The sequence below is a fragment of the Passer montanus genome, unplaced genomic scaffold, assembly GCF_014805655.1.
Source record: "Passer montanus isolate IOZ18808 unplaced genomic scaffold, ASM1480565v1 scaffold21, whole genome shotgun sequence".
Lineage (NCBI taxonomy): Eukaryota > Metazoa > Chordata > Aves > Passeriformes > Passeridae > Passer > Passer montanus.
This window is the reverse complement of record NW_024366703.1, coordinates 6,249,224-6,272,815: the sequence shown is the minus strand read 5'-3', so window position 1 is coordinate 6,272,815 and position 23,592 is coordinate 6,249,224. Positions and strand designations below refer to the sequence as shown.

Below are 23,592 nucleotides of genomic sequence, written 5' to 3'. Positions count from 1 at the left end.
TGGTGCAACATCACAGCCCAATCCCCTTTCCCAGGCCCAGATGTGTTGTACAGAGACAAGTCTGTCATAAGTCCGTCATTTTCCTGTCAGGAAATAGGCTTTGAGAAAACATAGTCAACTATGTGCAACACATTATTCATTTTAACAGAGAACATTTACTGAAGAAATGTTGGGCCAGAAGAAAAGTTTTCACCTTTTAACTTCCCTGCGTGGTTTGTGTGTTATCCTGCTCTCCACACCGCACAGCTTCTGAACCACACCACCAGTGAGTGCACTTGTACAGCAGGTGGACAAACTCTTGTGAAATGACCTTAGGAAAAAGCTGCTTTTTATACTCCTGGCCCATCCCCTTCCTTATGAGCTGTCACTCTAAGCAGAGAGCTACTTGCTTTAGGTATCTCAGTATTTATCTTCCCAAGTTAAATTTTGTGGATGTACAGCTGCCAACATCAAAACCAGGCACAAGTCTCTGACGGTTGATCCCAAGGGCATCAAACACTTACAACATGATGTAAAGTACATTGCTGAACCAGTTCTGGTTCTGGACCAGCTCATACACAAAATACACATTTATTTACATTCACTTCTCAATTTTTATTCTATTTCTCGCATGGTCTTCAAATACAGTTTTACAGGTCTTTTTCTGCTACAGATACTGTTGATCTAAAACAGATTAATGAAAGTGGCATTCCAACCTTAATGAAAATTCATAACCATGAAAGATATGTCAACATATCACTTTACAATCCTAGAATGATGGTATTGGCCTGACATTCCATAGGCTTAGACAATTAACTTCTATAATAATAACAAATTCATAGGAAGAGAAAATGTGGCAGCTCCTTAAAAGCCAAGAAATAAGGCCACAAGCATCCTATGCTGTAATGTTATGCATCCAGATGAAATAAGTCGAGTCTGGTATCCATGAAGAAACAAAACTCTCCCACCTGGTAAATCAAGGTATCAGCTACTCAACATGCACTCAAAGCTGTATAAAAACTAGTGGCATTCAGCTTGGACTTAATGAAATCCCACAGCACAACCCCATACCTCTCTCTAAAAATGAAATGAACTTGTTTCAACTTAAATACTTCGCTACCGCATTAAAAATCATTCACATTCTGCAGAAAGAAAAAAAAAAAAAAAATGAAACGTCTTGCACATGACTGCACCAGAAGGCCAAACACAGCATCTCCTTACAGGTTGCAGAGAGCATTACTGCAATCTTAATGCCATTCATTACAGGTTGCAAATCAACTTCTATGCAGCTGGAGGCTTGTAAGAGTAACCAAGCTTCCTTTGTGCACCACTGAAAAAACCCCAGGAAAATTGAAACATAAGATATAGACAGCTTATGGCAGCAGGTGGAACAAAGTACTGCAAAGTGCATACCCTTGTCCAATCACCTGTCTGGGACACTGGGACCACTGCAAAACACCACTGCCATTAAATGATCCAACTACCTGACTACCAGGTCCCATGCAACGCCAGTTCCATCCCATCACCAAGCATGTCCATCCTGGGTAAAAACATTAAACTCTTGGAACATTTAAAAGTAGATAACCATTTAAATAATGTGTAAAAATGTGCTTATTGTGGCATTTCTTATAGAAAAGTTATTTGATACAAATGTGCAGGACTTGAAGACCCTGATTTAATCAAACTAGTACGAACAGGCTTTGAAACATGGTGACTCTTCCAAGGACAAATCCCAGCTGTGGGCCAGCTCTCTCTTCCTCTCACCATCTTTCATCCATAATCCCATGTGAACATTACCAAAATGAACGGATTCAGCAAAGCATCCTGTGGATTGCTGTTTCAGTCCCAGGAGAATGATACCCTCAAGCAGTGACAAACTGCTATCTGAAGGAAGGGTCAGTTGGGATCTGCTCCCCTTTCCCAAGATGGTCAGTACCTAGCCCTGGATATGAGGCACAGTAAGAAAGGTCAGTGCTGAGGACAGACTTGTTCTCGATTGTGGTTTTAGGTTTTTCAAAAGTGCCATCTTGGACCTATACCATTTCACTTTTCAAAAGAAAAAGTTACAAAAACCAGTAAACAAAAAGTTAGTCAGCATACAGCTAAGTTTATATACACTGAGATTTACAAGTTTGTCATTGAGTGACTTCTGCCACAGACCACTGCACATTTGTCCCTAACAAAACACAAAGCTTGAACCAATGGCCATTAGAAGTGACAACGGGTCATTGCTTTATCAACAAGCATAAAGGTAGTAAAAAATAGAACTGTAACTACTTATCTTTAAAAATGCTGATTGACACAAGCAACCCCTCCCATTTCTGCAACTTCCAATTGCACATCCTGCTCTACAACAGTGAACAAAACCTGCATCTTTACAGGCATTCTGCCAGAGACCAATTTTCTGTTGACACTTGAACGCAGAGAACTGTCATCAACCACAGCACCGACTGAGAGGGATTCCTCTGAGAAGCTATAGCCCATGCAAGATTCCTTGGCACTTCACACAGGACCAGGAGAGGACAGGGTTTCTCTTTGTTTAACGTTTTCAGCAGCATTATCCCCTTCCAACAAATTACAGTCTGAATGTGTGATGGGTGATTTTCGCATAGCCCCTTTTACCAAGCTGGCTTATTGCTGGCTTTGTGCAGTTAGACCATATGAAGATCCCCACCACCACCTGCCCAGCTGTTAAGGGTCTACAGTACTGGAACAGTTCACTGTCAAGCACTTCAAAGGCTTCTTCCAAGGATAACAACATCCTTTGGAAATCCTTCCATTTTAGCAATTTCAAAACAACCCAGCTTGCTGTAAAATTCCAAGATTCTTTTATCATCTGGTCTCACTTCACAAAAAGCCCCACGGGAGCCTGAAGAAGAAAGAAAAGAAACAAAATACTGTAGGAGAAGAGTTATTGTAAAAAGCACAGACATCAAATATTACTAGAGTTCCCACCAACTTTAGCAGCTAAATCAGTGATCCAATTCCACATGGAGCATAGTACCCGAGTCCAGATTTATGGCAGCACAGGTGACCATCCCCTAGCAGGACTACACACTGCAGGCATCCATCAGTCTGAACAAACCCTCTGCACACCTTTCACTGCACACAAAAATATCTGATGTTGCTTCCAAAAACAGTATTGCACGAGGGCACCAAGTGGCACAAAGGAAGTGTGAGTGTGAGGTGCACAGTCAGGGCAGGCAGCCAAGCACTTCCCATACTGAAGGTTTGGTAATTACCCACCAGTGCACACAGCCAAACTTTTAAAAAAGCATCATTACCAATGCCAGCAGGAAAAATATAGACTTTTGTGCAGAGTTCAAGACGTAAAGATGTGTACTCTCAGTGCCAAATTGCTCCCTCAGTTCTGCCTATCTTCTAATTTGCAGGATAATTGCTAAAATGAAAAGCTCCCTTTTTCAAGGCAGCAGCAGAAGTTAGCTGTTCAAAAGCTTTTGTAATTATTTACCCAAATCTTCCCAAGTTTGCCTTGCACCCTAGAAATGACATGTAGCTAGGAAACAAGGAATTCTAAGTGCAAGAAACTTACCATTAGCCTTTAGAGAAGAGAGCAGGCAGGCCATCATACTTTTGGCCACACTTGGATCTGTCACTTTTTTGTGGATATCAATCTTTATCAAAGATGGGAAGTTAGCAAGGAATGATTCTGGCAACACTTCTTGTTCTTCATGGAAGCTTAGCATTATTTTCTGAAAAGAGTATTAGAAACTGGTATTTAACAATTATCCAGCTTTTCATTCATCTTTATCAGGGGAGACTGCTTTGTACATGGAGTGTACCTCCAAACCACCAGGCTTTACAGCTACACCTCTGATAGCCATTTAGTTCCTCATCTACTGAACTGCTGTCTTTACTCTAGACAAAAAGACTGGCTACAAAAGCTTCTCAGATCATCAAAGGAGGCATGCAAAGCTCCTTCTCAGTGACCCATACTTCAAGTGAAAGAAAACACAAGCCAACACATAACCAACAGTTTGTGCACAGATATTCTCCTCTGTTTCTTTGCCTTTTTAATGGGCAGTTTTAGGCTGCCTTGCACCATTTACAGCTGTCACACTCCACAAATAGCTCATAGATTTTCACACCAAAACCAAGTGCTCTTGAATTTGTTTTCTGTACTTAAACTGTTAAGACTTTCAGTGCTCTACCTGCAGCACAGGGAAACTAATACTGCATTTTGCAGTAGAAGAGAGCAGGAGCAATACTTTACTTTCAAAATGTAATTTTCTCTAGATGAAGATGTTCTACATTTACTGCATGGATTACTACTAAAATACACCTCATGGGTGTATTACAGCACATAGCTGCATCTAACTGGCAATGAATAATTCTACTGTCTCCTTCTGATACACCAGATACTTTAATACATGCTGAAAGTCTTCAGAAAGGTGAAAAAACTGAATTTCATGTGACCTCAGAAAAACAAAGGCCCACTTTGGAAAGTCTTCAGCATACAGTTCTGATCTCACAGGTTATACCAACCTCTGCTTCAGACAGCTCCTTGTCACTATTTGGTTTAGTATATTTTTCTTGCATGAAAGGGATCCAAGACATTTTGCATTTCTTAATGAAGGGAGTTACATCAACTGTTCCCAAAGCATAGCCACATATGCCATCCTCATCTTCTAAGACAAAGCAGTAATCCAGGCTCAGGGTGAGCAGACCTCCAACTAACCTGCAGAAAAAAAAAGTACAAATTCAGTCAGAAGAAGGTCTGTTTGACCAAGTATGCCCTCCAGGTTCCCAGAGGAGACTCCAGAGTCAACCACAGAAGTGAGTCCTCCAGTCATGGAATTAGTTCCAAAAAAGCACTAACTGACTGATCAGCTGTCAAAACTCAGCTGTAAGCAACAGCTGCACCTCAGGATTCCACTGTTTAATTCTATACACACTACTCTTCAGCTTTTGCTCTTAGTTGCTCTGCTGCCATTATTTCCTTGCTTTCATAAATGCTTTTGGGTATTGTTTAATAACAGTTAAACATCCTTTCTTAACTGACTTTCTGTCACTCAGAGCAGACTCTCTATAAAATCCTATCTAAATTAAACACCTGAGACAAAAAAAAAATCAACTCAAAGTAGCTCATTTTACAGCTCATTTTTAATGCCTCTTTTTTAAAAAAACTTTCATTGCTTATCCTTTTAAAAAGTTTGTACATGTACTTCAGAAAAAACTTGAGGCACTTGGCTGGGAGACTGCACCTCAAAAACCTGTCAATTCTATTGTAAGAACTACAGTAGGTCAGAAAAAATACCAGAGGATAAGAGTGTCCACAGTCTGAAGTTATGATATACTTCCACAAAATCTGAAATAAGATACTGTGATGCACACCTTTCATAATACAGATGTTTCAGCTAAATTTATTTTCTAAAAGCTCACAACAGGCAACCAGCACATCAACTGAGATATAACTGTCAACAGTCTCTTTAAGAAACCAAAACCCCAATTTCCTGAGAGTAAATTATTTTATCTACTTCAGATGCTCTTTGTATTCTTCCCACACTCAATTCTAAAAATTCAAATTAAATACACAATCAGGACTTCATCCTTCAGAACCACCTCTGCAGGACACTTGTTCCTAATACATACTTGTCTCCAATTAAATCTGGTAAACTATGGAAGGGTTGATCAGCTCCATCAGCATACATTTCTCTGCAGATCTTATATACAGATGCCTAAGAGGAGAAAAGAGATGATTTCAACTCAGCAGTCACATTCAAAAGAGAGTATGTCATTAACAGCTGCACTCTAATACTGACAGGCACCCAATCACCAGAGATGAAAAGTACCCATCTATGCAAAAGGATGGCATTTCCTCCACCTCTGCCCTCAAAGTAACTCAAAGCTGCCTTCAAAAACATTGCAGTTCAGTTGAATGGCTGGGAAGGAAAGGCTGGAGGGCAACCTCCCGCTCTTGTAACAGCAGAAGATTATTTCTGAGGGTAAGATACTAAACACTCAGTGAAGACCACTATCACTGCTACAAAGTCCCTTCACAAAACCTCTAATGCTCCATGATGGCAATTCAGCCTCTGCAAAGGACAGATACATCCTGCATGTTAAAATGCTCTCATCTGGCTCTCTTTAAAATAGCAAATTTGAATTAGTCACATCTTAAATAAGAAACTTCACTTTTTTTTTTAACAAAAATGCTTTGCATTTGACACTTCTTCCTTTAACTAAAGGGTAACTCCTCAGAAGAAATGACTGCCTCCTTAGCTGCACCTCTAATTGCTAAGGTGGTTTAGAAACAACAATTTCATTTTCTACAAAAGAACAAGTCAGCTTAGGTGGAGTCCTGCACAAAGGTTTGGAAAAGGCTGCTTTACTGCTCATGAGAATAGCACAGGATAGAGCTGGCCTAGAAGTGACAGGAAAAGGGGTCTTCATGTGTCAGCCTCATATGTCTGACTGTTAAGACTCGTTTGAAATACTGCAAAATCAACCTAGAAATTTCTGTTTCATCTCAGTGTACCTACCAACACAAGATTTCAAGCTGCATTAATCCCTACATTGTTTAAACTGCATCCATAAAGAGTTAATTAACTATTGGCTGACACTTTACTTTCCAGTATTCTCCATGCCAAGCTATTACGAAAGAAACTACACTACAGATCCATTCAGAAAACAGAAAAGGTAAAAAACACTAATCAAAAATGACTAATGAAATTTTCCTGATTTTAAAGTATCAAACACTCCAAACCAGCTTTGACATTCTTTCAAAATCAGACCAAAAAGCTTCCAACTGTAACTAAAATGTAATGAAAGGCTGAGCCATGATCACATATTTCAGCTCCATTTTGAGATGTGGTATCAGTGTTCTGCCCATACAGCTCTGCACATACCAGCAGGTACCACAATAACCACTGACTGAAACAGGCATACACGCCCACTCTCTAAGGTTAATTCACTGGATGTATCCCTGCTGCAAGAATTCTTCCACCAGCTGAACAAATTGAACTTGTCTTTCATAAATAAGAAAGGCACTCATAGATTTAAAAGGGTGAGGGGGTGGGAAGCTGGAAATCAAGCTGTGGGTGTACACGAGGTGTTGCACAGCATGTTGCTGAACCAGAGGCATATCACTTAACCTCAATTTTCTTGGGAGCTTGCATTTGTGCCTTGTGCAAGATATCAGGACACCTGCTTCATTAGGGAAGAGGGGACTCAGCAGCAATCACTGTTGCCACAAAAGAAAGTGCATCAATAACAGCAAAAGTGACAAGTGTCAAAAGCAGTTACCTCATCTTTAGGGAAGTAAGGTCGTATGGTGTACACTTTGGAAGTGGGTGTTAATGGAGGTGGTTGAAAAAAGAGATCATTTGCCCCATCAATAGGCAGCAAACGCTGTGAAAACAAAATATTTAATATAACTGTATGAACAACAAAACCCATCACTCTTGGGTGTGCACTGCAGACTCCCAAAATAACATTTGCTACTTGCTACCCCAAAAGAAGGTGGGGTTGGTATGCTTTACAAATGCAAAAGACCTTATTTGAATAGAAAATATCCAATTGGTGTTCTAAAATATGCAATTGAAACAGCACATTAAGAGTCTGTTAATCTTAACTGCTTTAAAAACTTTTTACCAATCATATCTACACTGTCTAAGAACACAGAATGTCAGGAGGAAAGGTTTGGTCTGAAGAGGGTTAACTGGCCAGAGGAGACGCTTTATCCCAAAAGCAATGCGCTGACTCAATTTGCTGCGCGCAGAGCACCTGTGAGGGGGGAAAAGTATAGCGCCTGAAAAATCCATGAACAAATCTGCACATGGTACAAACAGCGAGCTAGGAATATTTGCCAATTGAATTCCTCGCAATAAAGCGCATTACAGCATTATTTCGAGAGGAACCAAAATTTGGAGGATGATCCCTTTTGCTCATGGAATTCCCATCGGCAGACAAGCATGCGCGCATTGTGCAATTGCGGGCGCAGGTAAAAATGCTGTGCGACCTGCAAAGAAACAATGTGAAATGTACAACTAAAGCCGCTGCGCTTCGCATGCGCGTGGGACAGGCAGCATCTCCTTGAGAAATTACTGTAGAAAGGGGAGGAAAATTATTTTAAACCAAGCTGTAAGGCTAATGGGCTTTGGACCAGAAAGCCTTCGGCAGACCAATCCTTCCAGACCTCTGATGTGCAACAAAAGGTTTCTCATAAAACAAAGAAAATGTCATTCAGTTGTGAAGTCATATTGATACCTGGAACTCTCCTGCTAGACCACCTCTAAAGGCCCAGGGTTCTTGGTCTCCACTTAAGAACTGTGCTGAAGATTGACTACGACACCCTGTTGAGATCAGATCCAAGCGGAGAATGTTACGAGAAGGGGGATTTCCTGGGTGTCTTACATGTCCAAAAAGCTAACATACACTTGTGGAAAAAGCTCTCTAACTGAGCTAGAATCCAGGGCTTGGGGAGGGGGAGGGGCTGTAATAATGAATCATTCATAAAGCTTTTGTGCCTGTGCACTAACTGTGGTATTTCAAATTTTTGATAACAGACAGGTGAGACAATTCAGCTACACGCTTCATTCTAGACCAGAAGGCACAAGAACGGTGCCATGGAGAACTGTGCAGACATTTTGTACACTTTTTTTGGGGGGCTATTTGTGTCAGAAACATTCATTTAATCTAAGAAAATTTGACATCTTGGAAGCTACGTGGCTCAGTAGCTACTGCCATAAATTTTAGATCAAACAAATGCCATTATCACAGCCCCTGAAAAAAAAAATGGACCTTTCTGAAGTCACATTTTAGTACTGATTGTTTCTAATCTTGTCAGAAAACTAGGACTAGCAATATACATAAACAGTCTGCAACAGATCAGGCAGCCAGGACAGCTGTATGAAACAGTGTTCCTGGCAAGAGACTACACAGATTTACATAATCCAGGCCACGCCTTCACAATACTGCTGGCACATTAAAAAGCTAAGTAGTGTTAACAGGAATTAACTTACAATTTAACTAATACACTTTGATGGCCACTACTAGCTTTGCTTTTTGTATGTTGGATTTTTATTTCCACAAGCACACTGGATGCACCAGGGACCCTGCTGCTCAACCAGCATTAGCAGGCCCATTGCAGTTCATAGCTTTAGCTTGCACTTTTTTAGAAAATAAGAGCACACTGGATGCACCAGGGACCCTGCTGCTCAACCAGCATTAGCAGGCCCATTGCAGTGCTTAGCTTTAGAAAAGAAGCTTGCATTGGCTGTTTGATTTTTAACACCATTCTGCCAGCAGGGCACTGCAGCCTTCAGCAAGTAACATAAATGACAGCTCTGGAGAGACAAAAAAGCCAAGTGGTATCTGGAGTGGAGATCTCAACTACCTGCCTAGTTTTCTGACAAGAGGAGCAGCGCAAATGCTCTTTTCCTTTGTGGACAGCAATCTACCTCCTGTTCAAGTAACAGTCTCAGATCAGTACAGACAAGTATATTGTGCTAGTCAGAGAGTCCCAAAGTGTGCCAAGTTTGACATCTATGTGAGTTTAGGAATATAGGTTCAATACACACTATTCTAAGTATGGTAAATTTCAGAAACAATCCAAACACCAGAACTCAAATTTGGTTCACTCCCACATTTTAGAATTCTCACGCAAAAAGATATCCTTCCCAAAGAGATTTAGTCAAAAACTTGGAAGACAGTATCTGTCTGTCCTTTGAGACTACAACTTAACTAGCACTTCCAATTATTACAGTAAAGAGCTGTGTGAATGAAGAGCTGTATAAATGAAAAACATAGTTAATGCCTTAGTCGCTGCGCAAATGTGACTTCAGTTCATGCCTGCTGTACATCTAATCTATCTGAGCTGCCTCACAGACAAAACCTTTCCATTTTAATTAATTAATGACGACGCGCTGTGAACATCTGGCGCTGTCCATCCAATAGCAGTAGAAACTTGTGCTGAGGATTCTCCCATCTGTACACAATGGGGAAGAAGACAATAGAAGTCATTAGTAATCCATAGTACTGTACAGCCACACTAATTTAAGGGACTGAATGCTAGCTGGACTTGGGAGGAGAGGTGAAGAAAGTGAACATCCAGTGGACCATTGAGCACACCACTGAAAACTAACTTGTTTGGATTTGTAATGCACTTGACTTTATATAATGAGGTATTTTATCAAAGACCTTTATTCTGTATTTACACTAGTGATAAAACACAAGCTGAAGACAAAAACGTCCCCTCTCACAGAAGCACTGTTAGCATAAGAGTATTAAACTGCACGTGTGAAAACTCCTTAATTTTTCAACTATCTAATACCAGTGTGAGTACTGGAACAGAACAGTGCCAAAGTTAACAGAGCTGGTGTTTACTGAGTTGGCTTCTACTGTGAACCACTCCAAATATTTGTTGCACTTAGAGACTTGAGCCTAACGTTACAGGGACACTGAAAACAATTTCAGCTGAATTTAGTACATAGTCTGATAATTCTGAAATGCAGTCTGCATTGGGCCCTTGATGTTTTCAAAGACTACAAGAACCACTGTTCCCTTTATAGAGCTTTGGCCTAGAGTTGTAAGCAGATTAAGTTATCAAGAAGAGAGCATTCTGTCTAGCTAAAGGTCAACAAACAGCAAGGATAGTAAAGTTGGAGGAGATGTGTTACACTTAAAAATGCTAAGGCTTTTAAAACAGCATGAAGTTGTTTGAGAAATGTTAACATACTACAATGCTGGTGAGTTTTCCTCCCCCATTAGGTTTTCTTCTCTGTGCTTTGCAGAAGGCAGTCTTAAAAGCTCTCTTCTTTATCAACTATGAGTTTAGGGATCAGACATTTAATAAGCACAAAACACAGGAATTCATTGGGCATAGACCAAGTTGATGATTTAATAGGTCTTCTCTGTCCCTACCTAAGTCTGTCAGTATTTAAGAATATAATTTAAAGACAATCCAAACACTAGGATTAGACCAAGGCTGTGTAATGGTTAGCCACTGTGAGGTTTGTGACAGCTACAGAAAGTGTGACTTGAGACCATCAGCTTTGCTGTCTGCTGTGTATGTCAAGCAACTCCACAGCATATTCCTTACAGTTGGATTGAAACCTGAAAGTGAAATGAGGTGACTAGAATTACCCAGGCCATGCTGGTGCTATCTGCCAACTTAGGATCTCCCAAAAATCTTTCAGGAAAAAAACCAACAAAACAAAACAAAGAAGAAAAAGCCATACATTAAAAAAAAACAACAACAACAAAAAAACTGTTTCAAGATCATTTTAAGTCTCAGACTAAATCTGTCCAGAGAGTTCCACAATTCCCATCCATTACCAAAAACTAAAATGTAGATTAAAATTTTTTTAAAAACAATTTTCAAAAATCAGCAATTTGGAAAGTGTTTAAAGGAAATGATTTTGCACCAGAATAGCCTTATGCTAAAGCTCGCATGCGCACAGGGGCTGGGAGGATCACCTTCCTCATGGCCAGGCCCATTGAAAGGTCTGTTGAAGACAGCAATAATGTTATCAGGACAGAGCAAACAGCAGATGGCTGATGTGGTCACATTTCGTAGTGTCATTTCCAATCATACAGAGGGGCATCCAAGGAGTTACATGGCATAGTCCAGTGTGCATTCAGTCAGGAGTAAGTTAAAGTCAACACTTACGTGTCAGATGAGATTCAAGTTTCATTAGCCCAAGAAGAAAATCAAGGTCTCCAATCTTAAGCATCCAGCAGACTTCACTTTTAATAGCAAAGCAAACTCACTGCAAGCATTGCTTCAAATAGCAAGACAGGAAAACCTTCAGAACAGGGTCAAACTAGACCTCTGTCCAAGAAAACACATTCACCTAATACTTCAGTTTTCCCCGTGGGCTAATTAAAAACACACATAAAAAATAAGCTATCTGGGATTATAATGGCTCCCAATGCACCTACCTAACCACTGCACAAAAGATTTCACCATTGACATAATACTCTTGATATCCCAGACGTAGGAGTACATGTCATAAAGGATTGTCCTGTTGGCACAATTGGAGAGGCGAGTGAACATGCCCATCACCAAGCTGCACATCTCTTCAAACTTGGCTGCTCGGTTACGCCATTCTTCTATCTATGAGAAAGATCCACAAGATCAAACACAGGCTCCTAGAAAGGAGTGGTACTCTCAATATGGAGAAAGACTGCACAATTCACCACTTCATTTTACCAGGATGGACTACCACACCACACATGACTCACAGATAGTCTCTGTGGCTGTTAGAAGTGAGGCCAGTACAGGGAACACTGGTTAAATGCAGATATTAGACTGCCTTCACAGCTGTGTGGCACTACAGGGCTTAAAACAGTAGATTCCACTGGAGGAATGAAAACTACTGTGACCTGTGGTTCATTATACACTCCCCTTCAGGTCCTACTAAGTAGGACACCAGTCTCTATTACAGACAACAGATAAAATTGCTTAGAATTTTGACATAAAAGGAGAGAAACAAGATTTGCACTCACTTTTTCAGCATCCTTTCCTTTGCAATTTACACTGACAACACTGCTATTTGCTCTAAGCCACTGGAATTCCCTCAGCATCTGGGCACCTTTGGGTCCATGTTCATAAGGAAGGTAAAATAAGTCAGCAAGAAGCTGCAAGTCCTCTAAAGTCACTGGTTCTACTGTGTAAAGAGGCTTTTCATTCGGCCCAGGCACAAAATGTTCTTTGTTAATCTGCTCATCAGTCTGCATAGGTGCAATGTCACTACCAGAGTCTTCCTGCATAGACATCTCTGGAGACTTTGACTCAACTATACTCTCCTTATCTGTATCCATTGGCTTCAGCTCCTCTACCATCTTGGCTTCGGCAATATCTGTCAGTATCTGGTTTGCATTCTTGTCTGCATCATCCTGTTTTTCCACCACCATGTCCATTGGTTCCTCATCAGATTGCTTCTTCTCCTCGTCCTTGGCCAAGGCCGGCGAGTCGCTGCTCAGCGCTGCTCCCTGGCTCATGATGGGCTCCTGGTACACCGTGGTAACCACTGTTGCTGCATTTAAAGAGGATGGTGCCACCAGTGGCCCTACATCCCCTACAGAGGTTTTAGCACCACTGTGGGCCACTTGCCTACCTGAGAATAAGAAGAAACAAGTTTAGTTTTCAGTATCTGCCAACTAACATTCAAATCAGCAGCTCCTGCAAATGATGGATGATTTTGTTACCACAGCATCCCACCAGCACAGCTTCCTTTTGGCACTTTGCCTGTTCACCTCTCTCAATGTAACTCTAACTATTGACTTTGAGTTTTGCAAGTTTCCTTTTCTCATAACTGGTAAGCAAAGAGAGGATGAAGAAAAAGTTAGGAAAATTATTTAACATTTACTTTTAATTATATCATCAGAATAAAAAGCTCTCCAAGTAAACCATTTTTCCCTCTGCATCAACTGACTTGGTAAAGTTGTATTTGAATATAAAGAACAGTTCATAATAAAAGCTTAATATGATAAGCTAATGCTTTAATATTTCAAATTCAAAACTGTCTTTAACTTGGGGAAAATTGAGACATTCAAAACCTTACCAGATACAATCTTGGACAACATGCTCTAACTCACCCTTCCTGACCAAGGTCGTTAGACTCAAGATATATACCAGGCTCCCACTGGTACAAAAAAGGTGCCAGAAGGAACTCAGCTGACTTATGCAGACAAACTCAGGAAAGTAAAACTATCTTAAAACAACTGGGAGAAAAAGGAGTCTTCAGGAACAGAACTAGTTTTTACAACAATCTAACAACAACTAAAAAAAAAAATCCCCACTGTACTTCCTATTCTGTCAGGTTCCACTGAAGCCTAGGAAGAACTGGGACCAGCAAGATCCAGACCCTTGCCTGCCTTTTATCAAAAATGCCAAAAGATAATACATCAAGATTGCTTCTGTTGATCAGTCAGAGCATTACAAGCACACTGCAGGACATCAAGCATTCTTACTTTTTAATTAAGGTTCCCCAATTACTAAGGCAGAAAATATTTCCAGATGAAGTGTACGAATTGCAGGATCTTTAGAATATCTTTAATCTAAACACAAATACTGAATATCAAACACCATTTTTCTACCCCAGAATGATACCAAATCATACTCACTGCTGTATTGCTGAGGTACTCCAAATTCCTGTAACCATTCTGTCAAGGCCAACTTCAGGGCCATTTGTGGGCTGTAGAGAACATCTGTTTCAATATCTTCATCACTCCCCTCATTTTCCAATTTAATCTGGATTGAAACTGTACTGTCTTCAGTATCAGCTACAGAGACAAATTTTAAAAGTTATCACATTAGTTTAATTTAAAATAGTAAAAATAGATGTCAGACAAGGCATTCAGTATCTCAGGGGCTTACTTGACAAAAAGGACAAGTTACCAGATTCTAATTAGAAAAAAAAAAGAAAATTATGGTCACCACCAATGTCAACACAGAAACCAAACACCCTGGCATTCAGGGTGTCTTCTGATGTGAACTGCTCCTATTCCAATGAAATCATATCCATGGACACATTTCACACTTGGGCATGAAACTTGCTTCCCAGGAGCAATAATGATATAATCACAGAAACCTCTCCAAACTAAGAAATTCTTTGATACCATGTGCTACAGATATGCCCCAGGAAGTCAGTAAAGCAAGATCATTATCTTGCAGGCAACTGCCATTTGCTCATGGAACAGAAAAGGCTATGTGATCATACGAAGAAAAAGTTAGTGAGGAAGACATAGAATCATTAAGAACATTGAGAATTGATATGATTTATATGGTTAAGCATAGATCTAGCAAACAGTTATGCATACTTACTCATCACCACATCTTTTCTCACTCCATTCATGTTAGACTTGTACCAGGTTGCAAGTGTGTGAATGGCAACATAATTGGCTTCAAATTCACAGTTTGGATTGGTCAGAACACCCTTTAGGCGAGGGATGAGTTCAGTTGACCGACCCTTGTAAGGCCCAAGAAAAAGCCTCTTTTGATCATAATCATTAGCATGAATGTTATCCCAGATAACTGGTGCTCTCCTGATGATCTTAGAAACTTCTTCAATGGATTCTACCGGAATGTCTTTGGATACAACTTTCGGACCTAAGCAGGAAACAAGATGATCAGAGGGCTTTGCATATACTTGAAGATTCAACCCACAAGTAGCTGGACAGTTTCTTTTACTAAATACTTATGAGAAAATACTTAACACTGACAAAATAAAAGAAATGAGCCATCAATCTTTACCTGTCCATAACACTTCAATTCCAGGGAGCAGTTTTTCTCCTACAGTCCGTAAATACGGTGACTGGGCAACATTTGGATAACAGAAAGTTCCACAGTACTCTGCACAGGAGAAGAGAATGTCACTGTCATTAGAAGGATGCACATGTGTGACAACATACCCAATTGTCCCACAAACACACTGGAAGAATACCACCCTTGGAAATGAAAAACATTTATAAAATTAATCAAGTAAGGCCCAAAAGTCTAAAGTACAACTAAAAAGGACATTATGAATGATATTCAGCATAAATTTAAATAGAAACAAATGGTAGAGAATTATTTTAAATTGCCAAATGTCAAAATGAGGAAAAACTTAATCAAGTCCATAAGTACAAGGCCTGTTACAGCAGACAGCATCCAAGAGAATGAGAAAACCCCAAGACTCATTACAAAGTGCAAATGCGTAAAAATTGTAACAGTGGAACATACGTCTCTAAATTTAAGGTCTGCAACAGAACCACAATACTACAGTGTAAGAGAATAAACTAATTTTTGATAAAAAAGCAACTCTGTGACTACTGAAGTGAGCAATCTTATTAAAATAGGAACCAGTAACAGCCATAAGCACCGACTACTACCTCTACTTGAAAAAATTCTTAGAAATGAACAAACTAACAACCTGCTAATTCAAGAAGCAAAGATTTCAGTTCAAGTTAGGAAAAATAAATTTTCCATTAGCCTAATTCTCAGTTTAAACTTCTTGAACTGTTCTATCAAGCTGCCTTATTTGCCTGGCATTGAGCCTTTCAGAGATTTATAAATTTGGAAAAATCTTTGCATACATCTGAATAATCAAATTTTTCTTTGTAAATAAATTTCTTCCATCAACCCCAAAATACTCCTTAAGGCAGGTATTAAACATTAAACCACGTTTTCAAACAGTAACAGCCCCCTCCTTTAAGGCTGAATGAAACTATTCTGCTTGTTTTACCTGTAGGACAGAAAAGGAATGTGTCTGGTTCTCCTAGATATTGATAAATTTCATTTGTGATTGAGACTTGAGCATGAGCAAAAGAACTGAAAACTTCTTTGTCTGCTGCACACATGTTGTGATCGATATCATCAAACAGCAGCGCAAAAGATCTGCAGCCGAACTGAGAAACCTAATACAGGAGACAAGAGTAAAATGTTTAATGTGTTAAATTATTATTGCTTTTTTAAATCAAACTGTAGGATTTTTAGATCTAATCTACCTCAGAGACAGCTATAAGAACAGGGATATAGTGGAGGCAAGACAGACTTTGGTTTCTATTCACAATGAATGCCTGTCTCTGACCCACAGCTCTGCTTCTCTCAAAGATTAGACCTTTAAAGACCTGCAATCTGTTCCAGTTTTAACCATCCAAAGCTGATCTCACAGAATGGACAGCTGGGAAAAAAGCTAATTCTGTAACAGCTCTTGGACAAAGGAGAGGAGTCAGGAGAACAAAGAAGATGTGCATGTCAGGTCTGCAAAGGCATTTATTGTGGGCTAGAGTTCTTGCTTTGGCAGTGCATCTTGGCTTCAAGATTCCAAAATACTCTGAAGACAAAAATAGTTTTCAGCATCCAATACAGGATGAGAATTTGTTTTCTTAAAATCAAAGTTTTCACTGACTACTTCTGCAAAGCAACTTGGACAAATCCATTGGAATCGTACAGAGACACCCAAACTAACACCAGTGCTGAAAAGGTTCAAGGAGCTGGTGAAAAGCAGCAAGAGTGAGCAAGGAATTGGAGCTTCCAAATTAAGCAGCACTGGAACTCTGCTAAGTTTGTGTCATCCTTACCTGGTCCAGCTTACGTTTCAATGTGGACACCTCTTTAGGATTGGAGAAGGTGATGTCAAGTCCAGGTGAGATTGCATAGATGAATTCTATTTCATGTTCTCGTGCAGCTGATATTAGAGTCATTAGCTGCTCTGGAAATTAAATTAAAATATTTCAGAAGGACTCAATTAAAAAAAATTCTCAGACATCATCTAAAGTATATTATAAAGTGCAGATACCACTTCTACCACAATTAGAAAAAAGAATTGTTGGAATTTCTTGAAACTAACACAGCAAAGAACACCAAATTATTTGGAAGATTTTTTTCAGCAACTATGCCAAAAGGAATACTACAACTCTCCTTGTATTCCCATTTTCCACGTTAAAATTTTTATAAATATTTTTAAAATTTTCTTTATCTCAATGCTGTGAGACATATATGGATATAGTCTGTTTCCACAGTACTTTATCAACAGTTCTAGAATTATTGCTCACTTTTTCCACACATACTAACAATTTACTGCAGTAATATCACCCTGTGTGACAGAGATTCACACACTACTCATATGACTGAAGCTTGGGCACATGAAAATGTGGGGGGTAACATCACTGTGAAGAAATAGTTTCCTTAAGAAAAAAACCTGTAATTGAATCTTTCACAGAATGAATAAAGAGAATTATTTCTAGCATATTTAACAATCTTTGTTGTTATTAGATATTACCTTGCAGTATCCTTTAGATTATTTTTCTGCATTGATCTAAAGAGGTCTCCAAGAAGAATTATTTAATTTCAATAGAGTCTCATTTTTCCCCTCACCCAAGGAAAACTATAATCCTTTCAGTCTAATAAAGCATCATAAATCCCACAAACGCCAGAGGTGGATAAAACAACTCACACTAGCATGAACAGATCTTTTACATTCTGACTAATTGGTTAAGAGCTGTTTTTGTAACAAGTACTCTTTTCATTAAGACAAGGACTTAATGAATCACATAAAAGGGCAAGCTATTTGCTCATCAATCTTTTTTTCCTTTCCTAAAGCAACTAATTTCTACTTCAAAAAATGTTCAAAAGATGTTCAAGAGCCAGAGGAATAAGTCTAAGCAACCCTTCCCATGCCAAAAAATAAACCCTGTAAGATAAAGCCTTAAAAGCAGTTTCAGGAATCATCTGCAGTTATAGTTAAAAGAAGTAAATCCATGCTTGTTCCAAAGCTCCCATAAACACACCTGCAGGGTATTAAAAAGAGGTTTTCAGTCACCTTTGGGAATGGCTACTGTGATTAAACACACACAAGTATACATAGCAATAAACAATTCATTCAAAAATCTACTTATGAAAAACACAGAGGAGAAATGAAGGCAATTACCTGCTTCCTCCACAGAGTACATTTCTCGCCAGAACATCCTGTGCTTGTAGTCATCCTTTGGAGCATACAGGTAGGTATTCAGTCCCCACTTCTGAAGCCTAAAAACACAGGAAAAAAGCCTTCAAATAGCCCACAAATTCAGGAATTCTGTGTTTTACTTCATGTTCTTTTACTCGATCTAATACTTTTTTCTTCACTGAACATTGTTATACTATTAAGTCACAATAACTTGAAGCACAAACAATATTGGACAAATTTGGTATATGCAAGATAAAAAGGTGGATACAAGTCCCAAGAATACAAATATTAGGCAGAAAGTTACTCTAGGTTAGAACAATAATTCTTTCCAGACTTAAGTGGAAGTTTATGATTACATTCCAAAGGAATGTGCTGCAGTAAGAGGAAACATGACTTGCCTTCTAAAAAGTTCTTTCCGCTGTTCCATCACCCAAGGTCTTCCATAAAATCCTATGGGCAACAAGATTAGAATTATCCAGTGAGATTATGCCTGCTTCATGAAACTTTGTATTACAACCCACCATTTTCTTCCTCTTTTGCTACATTTGTCAAAAAGATCCCCAAAGCAGAAAGGGAAAAAATAGTTAGCATGAGGAAAGTATAATAATCTAAAGTGATCTAAATTTAAAATGCAATTATAACTTGTTTTATTCCTTATGATCTAAGGTCCTATAATTTTGGCCACTGAAGCAATTAATTTTCAGAATATAAACTGTGTTACTGAGCATATGCCCTTGACAAGTCAAGTCAGCATTTTTATAGCAGCAGACTGAACAGTTATAACCTAATTAAACTACCACATCAGACACCTGCAAAATAGATTTGATTTTGAGGTGAACACTGAACACACTTGAAAATATTTACCAGCTCAAAAATGCTTAACTGGTGGTACAGACTAGGATTTATATAAGCAGACTATATAAATACATACTGCAAAAGATTATGTGTAATTAAAAAAAATGTGCAAGTGAGTCAACAAAATGTCTAGGATTTAATTTATTTTATTCTGTTTAATAGGATCTTTGTCAAAATGAAGTTACAAACTGATATCTTACTCTACCATTTCCATATTTTACAAGCTAATACTATGTCTGTGAATAATCATATGTAAAAGCATCTACCCAAGTGATTTTAGAGTGTATTGAAAGTCATACAATTCCACAGAAATTGCAACTGCTTCTGGCTTTAAATCTAATGTCTCCATTCTAGAAACAATATTTTTAAAAAGCACTCTCAATGCCCTCTTAGTCAAGCCCACTCACTTAGACCTATATGCAAACAGTTCAACCACAAGTGGGCACTTCAAAACAAAGCTTCGGCTTGCAGTCCATGCAAAGACCAGAGACTAAAATAACATGAAATTTAATAAGCTCTTATTTTCAAATGACATGGGCACTCAGTGATAAATGACACCACCAATACACAAAGCTCACAAGTCCCCATAGAACACCAGTTCAAAAGGTAAACAGTATCTTCATTTCCAAAGCTATTCACCCTTGTAAATCTGTAAATATTCAGTCTCATTGAAGACAAAACCACCCTTCCACCTTCAAAAACTCCAAACTGATGCAACTGAAGACATTTTTATATATTATATTTCAATTACATGTTAAAGCAAGAGGCTAAAGTTTCAAGAATTATTCTAAGAGTGATCTCAAACTGCCTGGCACCACAACGTGGCAAAACTGCACAACTACTTCTCACAACTGCCCAGTGCAACAGGGAACAACAAGAGAGAGCTGAGAGGCCTGAGAACCTCCCAGTTTACTTCACCCAGAAGGAATTTCTTATTTTCACTATAGTTTCCTAACTCTGCCCTGAGGAAGCTCAGGAATGCACAAAAGTGAAATCCTGTGAAACCTAAAGAATATCCCCTATGTTTCATAACTTGTCCACTTGTGAGACTTTTGCTTTACTTATGACACTGCTGTTTCAGATCTACAAGCCTAAAGCAAAGCAAAGCCTACTATTAAAAAAAAAAAGAAAAAGAAAATCAGTTATCAAAAACTAATTAAGTAAGGCAGAACAGAACTGGCTAATCTGCAGCAATACTTTTCCATCTGTCACCACATTTCTTAGGTTACTACTGTCACCAGCCAAGTACAATTATTGGATCCTTCTGTCTAAGTAAAAAAAAAAATCGACCCAGTTTTGTATTACTCCCTCAGGACTGTGTGTCAGGTTAGTACAAAGTCAACAGATTATGCCAAAATCCCTCATCCCATTACCACGCTCTCCATCACTACAAGTCAGCACATCCTAGAGGCAGTGCACCAAAGCTCTGCATTCAGCAACCTCTTAGACCTTATTACTCTGCAAAACAGTGAACTTGATAAGTGGCATAAGCTCTTCTCACTCTCAGAGTGCACATCCAGTGTCTGGCCAATTGCCCTCTGCCTTTTCTACCAAAGATCCAAATTCTCCATCCCAGCACTCTTGACCTCACCACACCTTAGCCTGTGTTAACCACTACTTTATGTTTAAGTATTTATCTACACTTCTGAAGTTAATTCCTGTTTTTCTCTTAACTCTGTAATTCCCTTGAGTCACTAATGAGCCAGATGTTTTCACTCACTACCGTTTACCTCCTTCACCACAAGTTTGTTTTTCTGTTGGTGGTTTTTTTGTTTGCCTTTTTTTGGTAACACTCTCCTATTCCTTTTTCCCCGTACACATATTATTGTTAGACTGGTAACTCCTAACCAGTGTTTGACGGCTCCTTCGGGCAGAGGCCATTTTCTTGCTTTGTTTTGTGCACAGTACACTCAGGAACACCTGCAACAAAATATATGCTGAGGCAACCAAAGATGTAACTAACGTGACAAGAAAATTTATTATGGTATTCTCAGTGGTTTCAACAGAAACCTGGAAGAACAATTGACATTCCAGGGGTATCAGCAGGAACATGAGAAAACATGCTGTAACAATCTGTGTTTTTCTTCACTGTTATGTGTCTCCAAAGCCCTCCATTTGGTATTTACCTTCACAGAATTAAGCCTATTAGCAAAAGAATGGCATTTTTCTCCACAATGATTGTATTTAAGCCCTACCAATTCACCTCTCACAGTCACATTTACAGAACCCAAATGATTTTTTTTTTTTAAAGATACAAGAACAGTCTGCAAAGCAATGCAGATACTGACTTTGATAAACTGCCTGTTGTCCTCTCCATCCCATCTGCTAATAATTTTGTTTTCCTACTGGAAAATCATTATTGGTACAGAAATAATCTGAGATCTCGGGAAATAAACAATGTTAAACCAACTGTTATGCTGGGAATAAACCATTTTTCCTGCTGACTTTCAACCACATACCTTAACTGACCTGTCAGATACGCATTACTGAGAACTACAAAAAGTCCCTTCATTCTGCAGCTTCAAGAACAATTTAAACCTTTGAATGGTGCAACTGTGCTAAAAGACAGAGGACTGTTCTACAATTAAAATGATACGCTAAAATATTTTAGAGAACAAGGAGCATTTAATATTAACCACTGAGCAGAAATCAGAATCACCTATTTCCTACTCAGGACTGAAGGTGAGCCTCTGGAGCGCAGGAAGAGCACGCAGAGCCGCGATAACCGCGCGGCAGCTCTGCTCTCCCACTTCCCCCTCAGGCACGCACGAGCGAGCGAGCCCCAGCGCTGCCCCAGCCCCTCCGCGGCACCACCGGGCTGGGTGCGGGCCTGCCCCGGCCCCGCCGCACAGCTGCCATCACAGGGCGCTCCCCGCTCCAGCAGCAGCCCCGGGGGCAGAAGCCCCGCCCGGGAGCGGCGGCTCCTCCCCAGCCTGGCGGAGTCCCGGCCAAGAGCCGCACGCCACCTCCCCGCCGAGCGGGCTGCTCCGGGCGGGGGAGGAGGCGGCCGAGCCAGGCCAGCTGGGACCAGCCCAACCCCGTCTGCCGCGGACAGTGAACCCCGCTCTCCCGCACCCCCCGTCTCCCGGGGGAGACCCCCTCTGAAAGCTCTCACCTTCGACGACTCCGCAGAGGAAGCGGCGGGAGCCCAGCGCCGTCTCCGTCTCGGTGTCGGTCTCCTCGCCGCCCGGGACCGGCCCCGCCGCGGCGCCCGGCGGGTCTAAGGGGGCGCCGGGCACCCCGGCCGGGTTGGGGCTGCCCTGGGGCTCCTCCAGCGCCGCCTGCCCCTCCTTCTGCACCATCCTGCCGCCCGCCGCCAGCGCCACCGCTCGCCGGGCCGGGCCGAGCCGAGCCGCGTCCCTGCCGTGCCCGCCGCGCAGCCCCTTTGTCTCCGCCGCTCCGGGGCCGCCGCCGCCGCTTCCTGTTTACGGGGCGCTGCGCCTGCGCGGGGAACCGGCCCCAACCGGTCCGCGCCGCTCCGCCCGCCGCCGCCCCGCTCCGCGGGACCGCCGCGGGGGCAGGGGGAGCGTCTGCCTCGGCGGGAAGGGAGCGAGGGAGGCGGGCGGCCGGGACGGCGCCGGTGGAGCGGGAACAACGGGCTGGGGCGCGGGAGGCTCCTCGGGGAATGAGGCGGGCGGGCGGCGCGCGCGGTCTGCGCAGGCGCGGGGCGCGGGAGGGCGCGGGCGGCCTCAGGGCGCTTGCGCGGGGAGGCAGCGCGCGCCCGCGGCGCACGCGCGAGGGGCCGCGGGGAGCGAGGGGGAAGCGGCGGCGGGGCATCACGCATGCGCCGTGGGGTTTGTGTAGGGAAGCGGCGCCGAGGGGGGAAGGAGGGCGGGGAGCGGAGTGTTTACCTCGGCACTGCGCCTGCGCCTCGCGGCGCCCCGGCGGGAGCGCGCCTGCGCAGGAGCGGAGGGCGCGCGGGCTCCCGTGAGACGTGCCCTACTTCTCGCGCTGCCGCGCAGGCGCAGCAGGGCCCGCCGGGGACGCGGCGCTGCTGAGGGGGCACAGCCGCCACCCTCCTGGCACGGCACGGCCGATGGCACCCTGGAGGTGGCCACGGGAATGCTGAAGGGTGGGATGGCACCGGTAGATCAGAGGAGAGCTCTGAGGTCACACAGGATCTCTCCTGCTGCGGCCGAAGGGGAGCCCCCCAGGGCTGAGATGAGCTCTCTTGTGAGGAGAGAGGCCGGCAGGGTGATGCTGCCAGCCCTCACAGCGCTGCGCAGCGTGCAGCAGCTGCCACCAGCAAGAAACACGTTATCAAAGAGCTGCCGAAAACCCCAGCTCGGGAGGAAGGGCTGGAGAAGGCCTGCAGACAGCAGGGCAGATGCTCCACATTTCCGCATATTCCCACTGAGAGCAG

The 23,592-nt window shown here is 41.6% G+C and overlaps 1 protein-coding gene across 2 annotated transcripts; it reads right to left on the bottom strand.

Annotated features, from left to right (window-relative positions):
* Window positions 1-512: 512 nt before the first annotated feature.
* On the bottom strand, window positions 513-22,892 carry OGA (O-GlcNAcase). Of its 2 annotated transcripts, XM_039709197.1 has the most exons (16): window positions 22,345-22,889; window positions 18,773-18,824; window positions 18,357-18,454; window positions 17,008-17,138; window positions 16,170-16,341; window positions 15,200-15,298; window positions 14,771-15,055; window positions 14,071-14,229; window positions 12,451-13,061; window positions 11,884-12,058; window positions 8,209-8,294; window positions 7,246-7,350; window positions 5,593-5,678; window positions 4,486-4,678; window positions 3,533-3,692; window positions 513-2,848 (listed from the first exon to the last, which is right to left on the bottom strand). In XM_039709197.1, the coding sequence occupies exons 1-16, from the start codon at window positions 22,529-22,531 to the stop codon at window positions 2,712-2,714; spliced, it is 2,736 nt and encodes a 911-aa protein (XP_039565131.1). In that variant the 5' UTR covers window positions 22,532-22,889; the 3' UTR covers window positions 513-2,711. The 2 variants fall into 2 exon arrangements, 1 of the variants encoding a protein (XP_039565131.1); XR_005627450.1 differs by lacking the exon at window positions 8,209-8,294 and having other exon boundaries at window positions 574-2,848; window positions 22,345-22,892.
* Window positions 22,893-23,592: the final 700 nt, after the last annotated feature.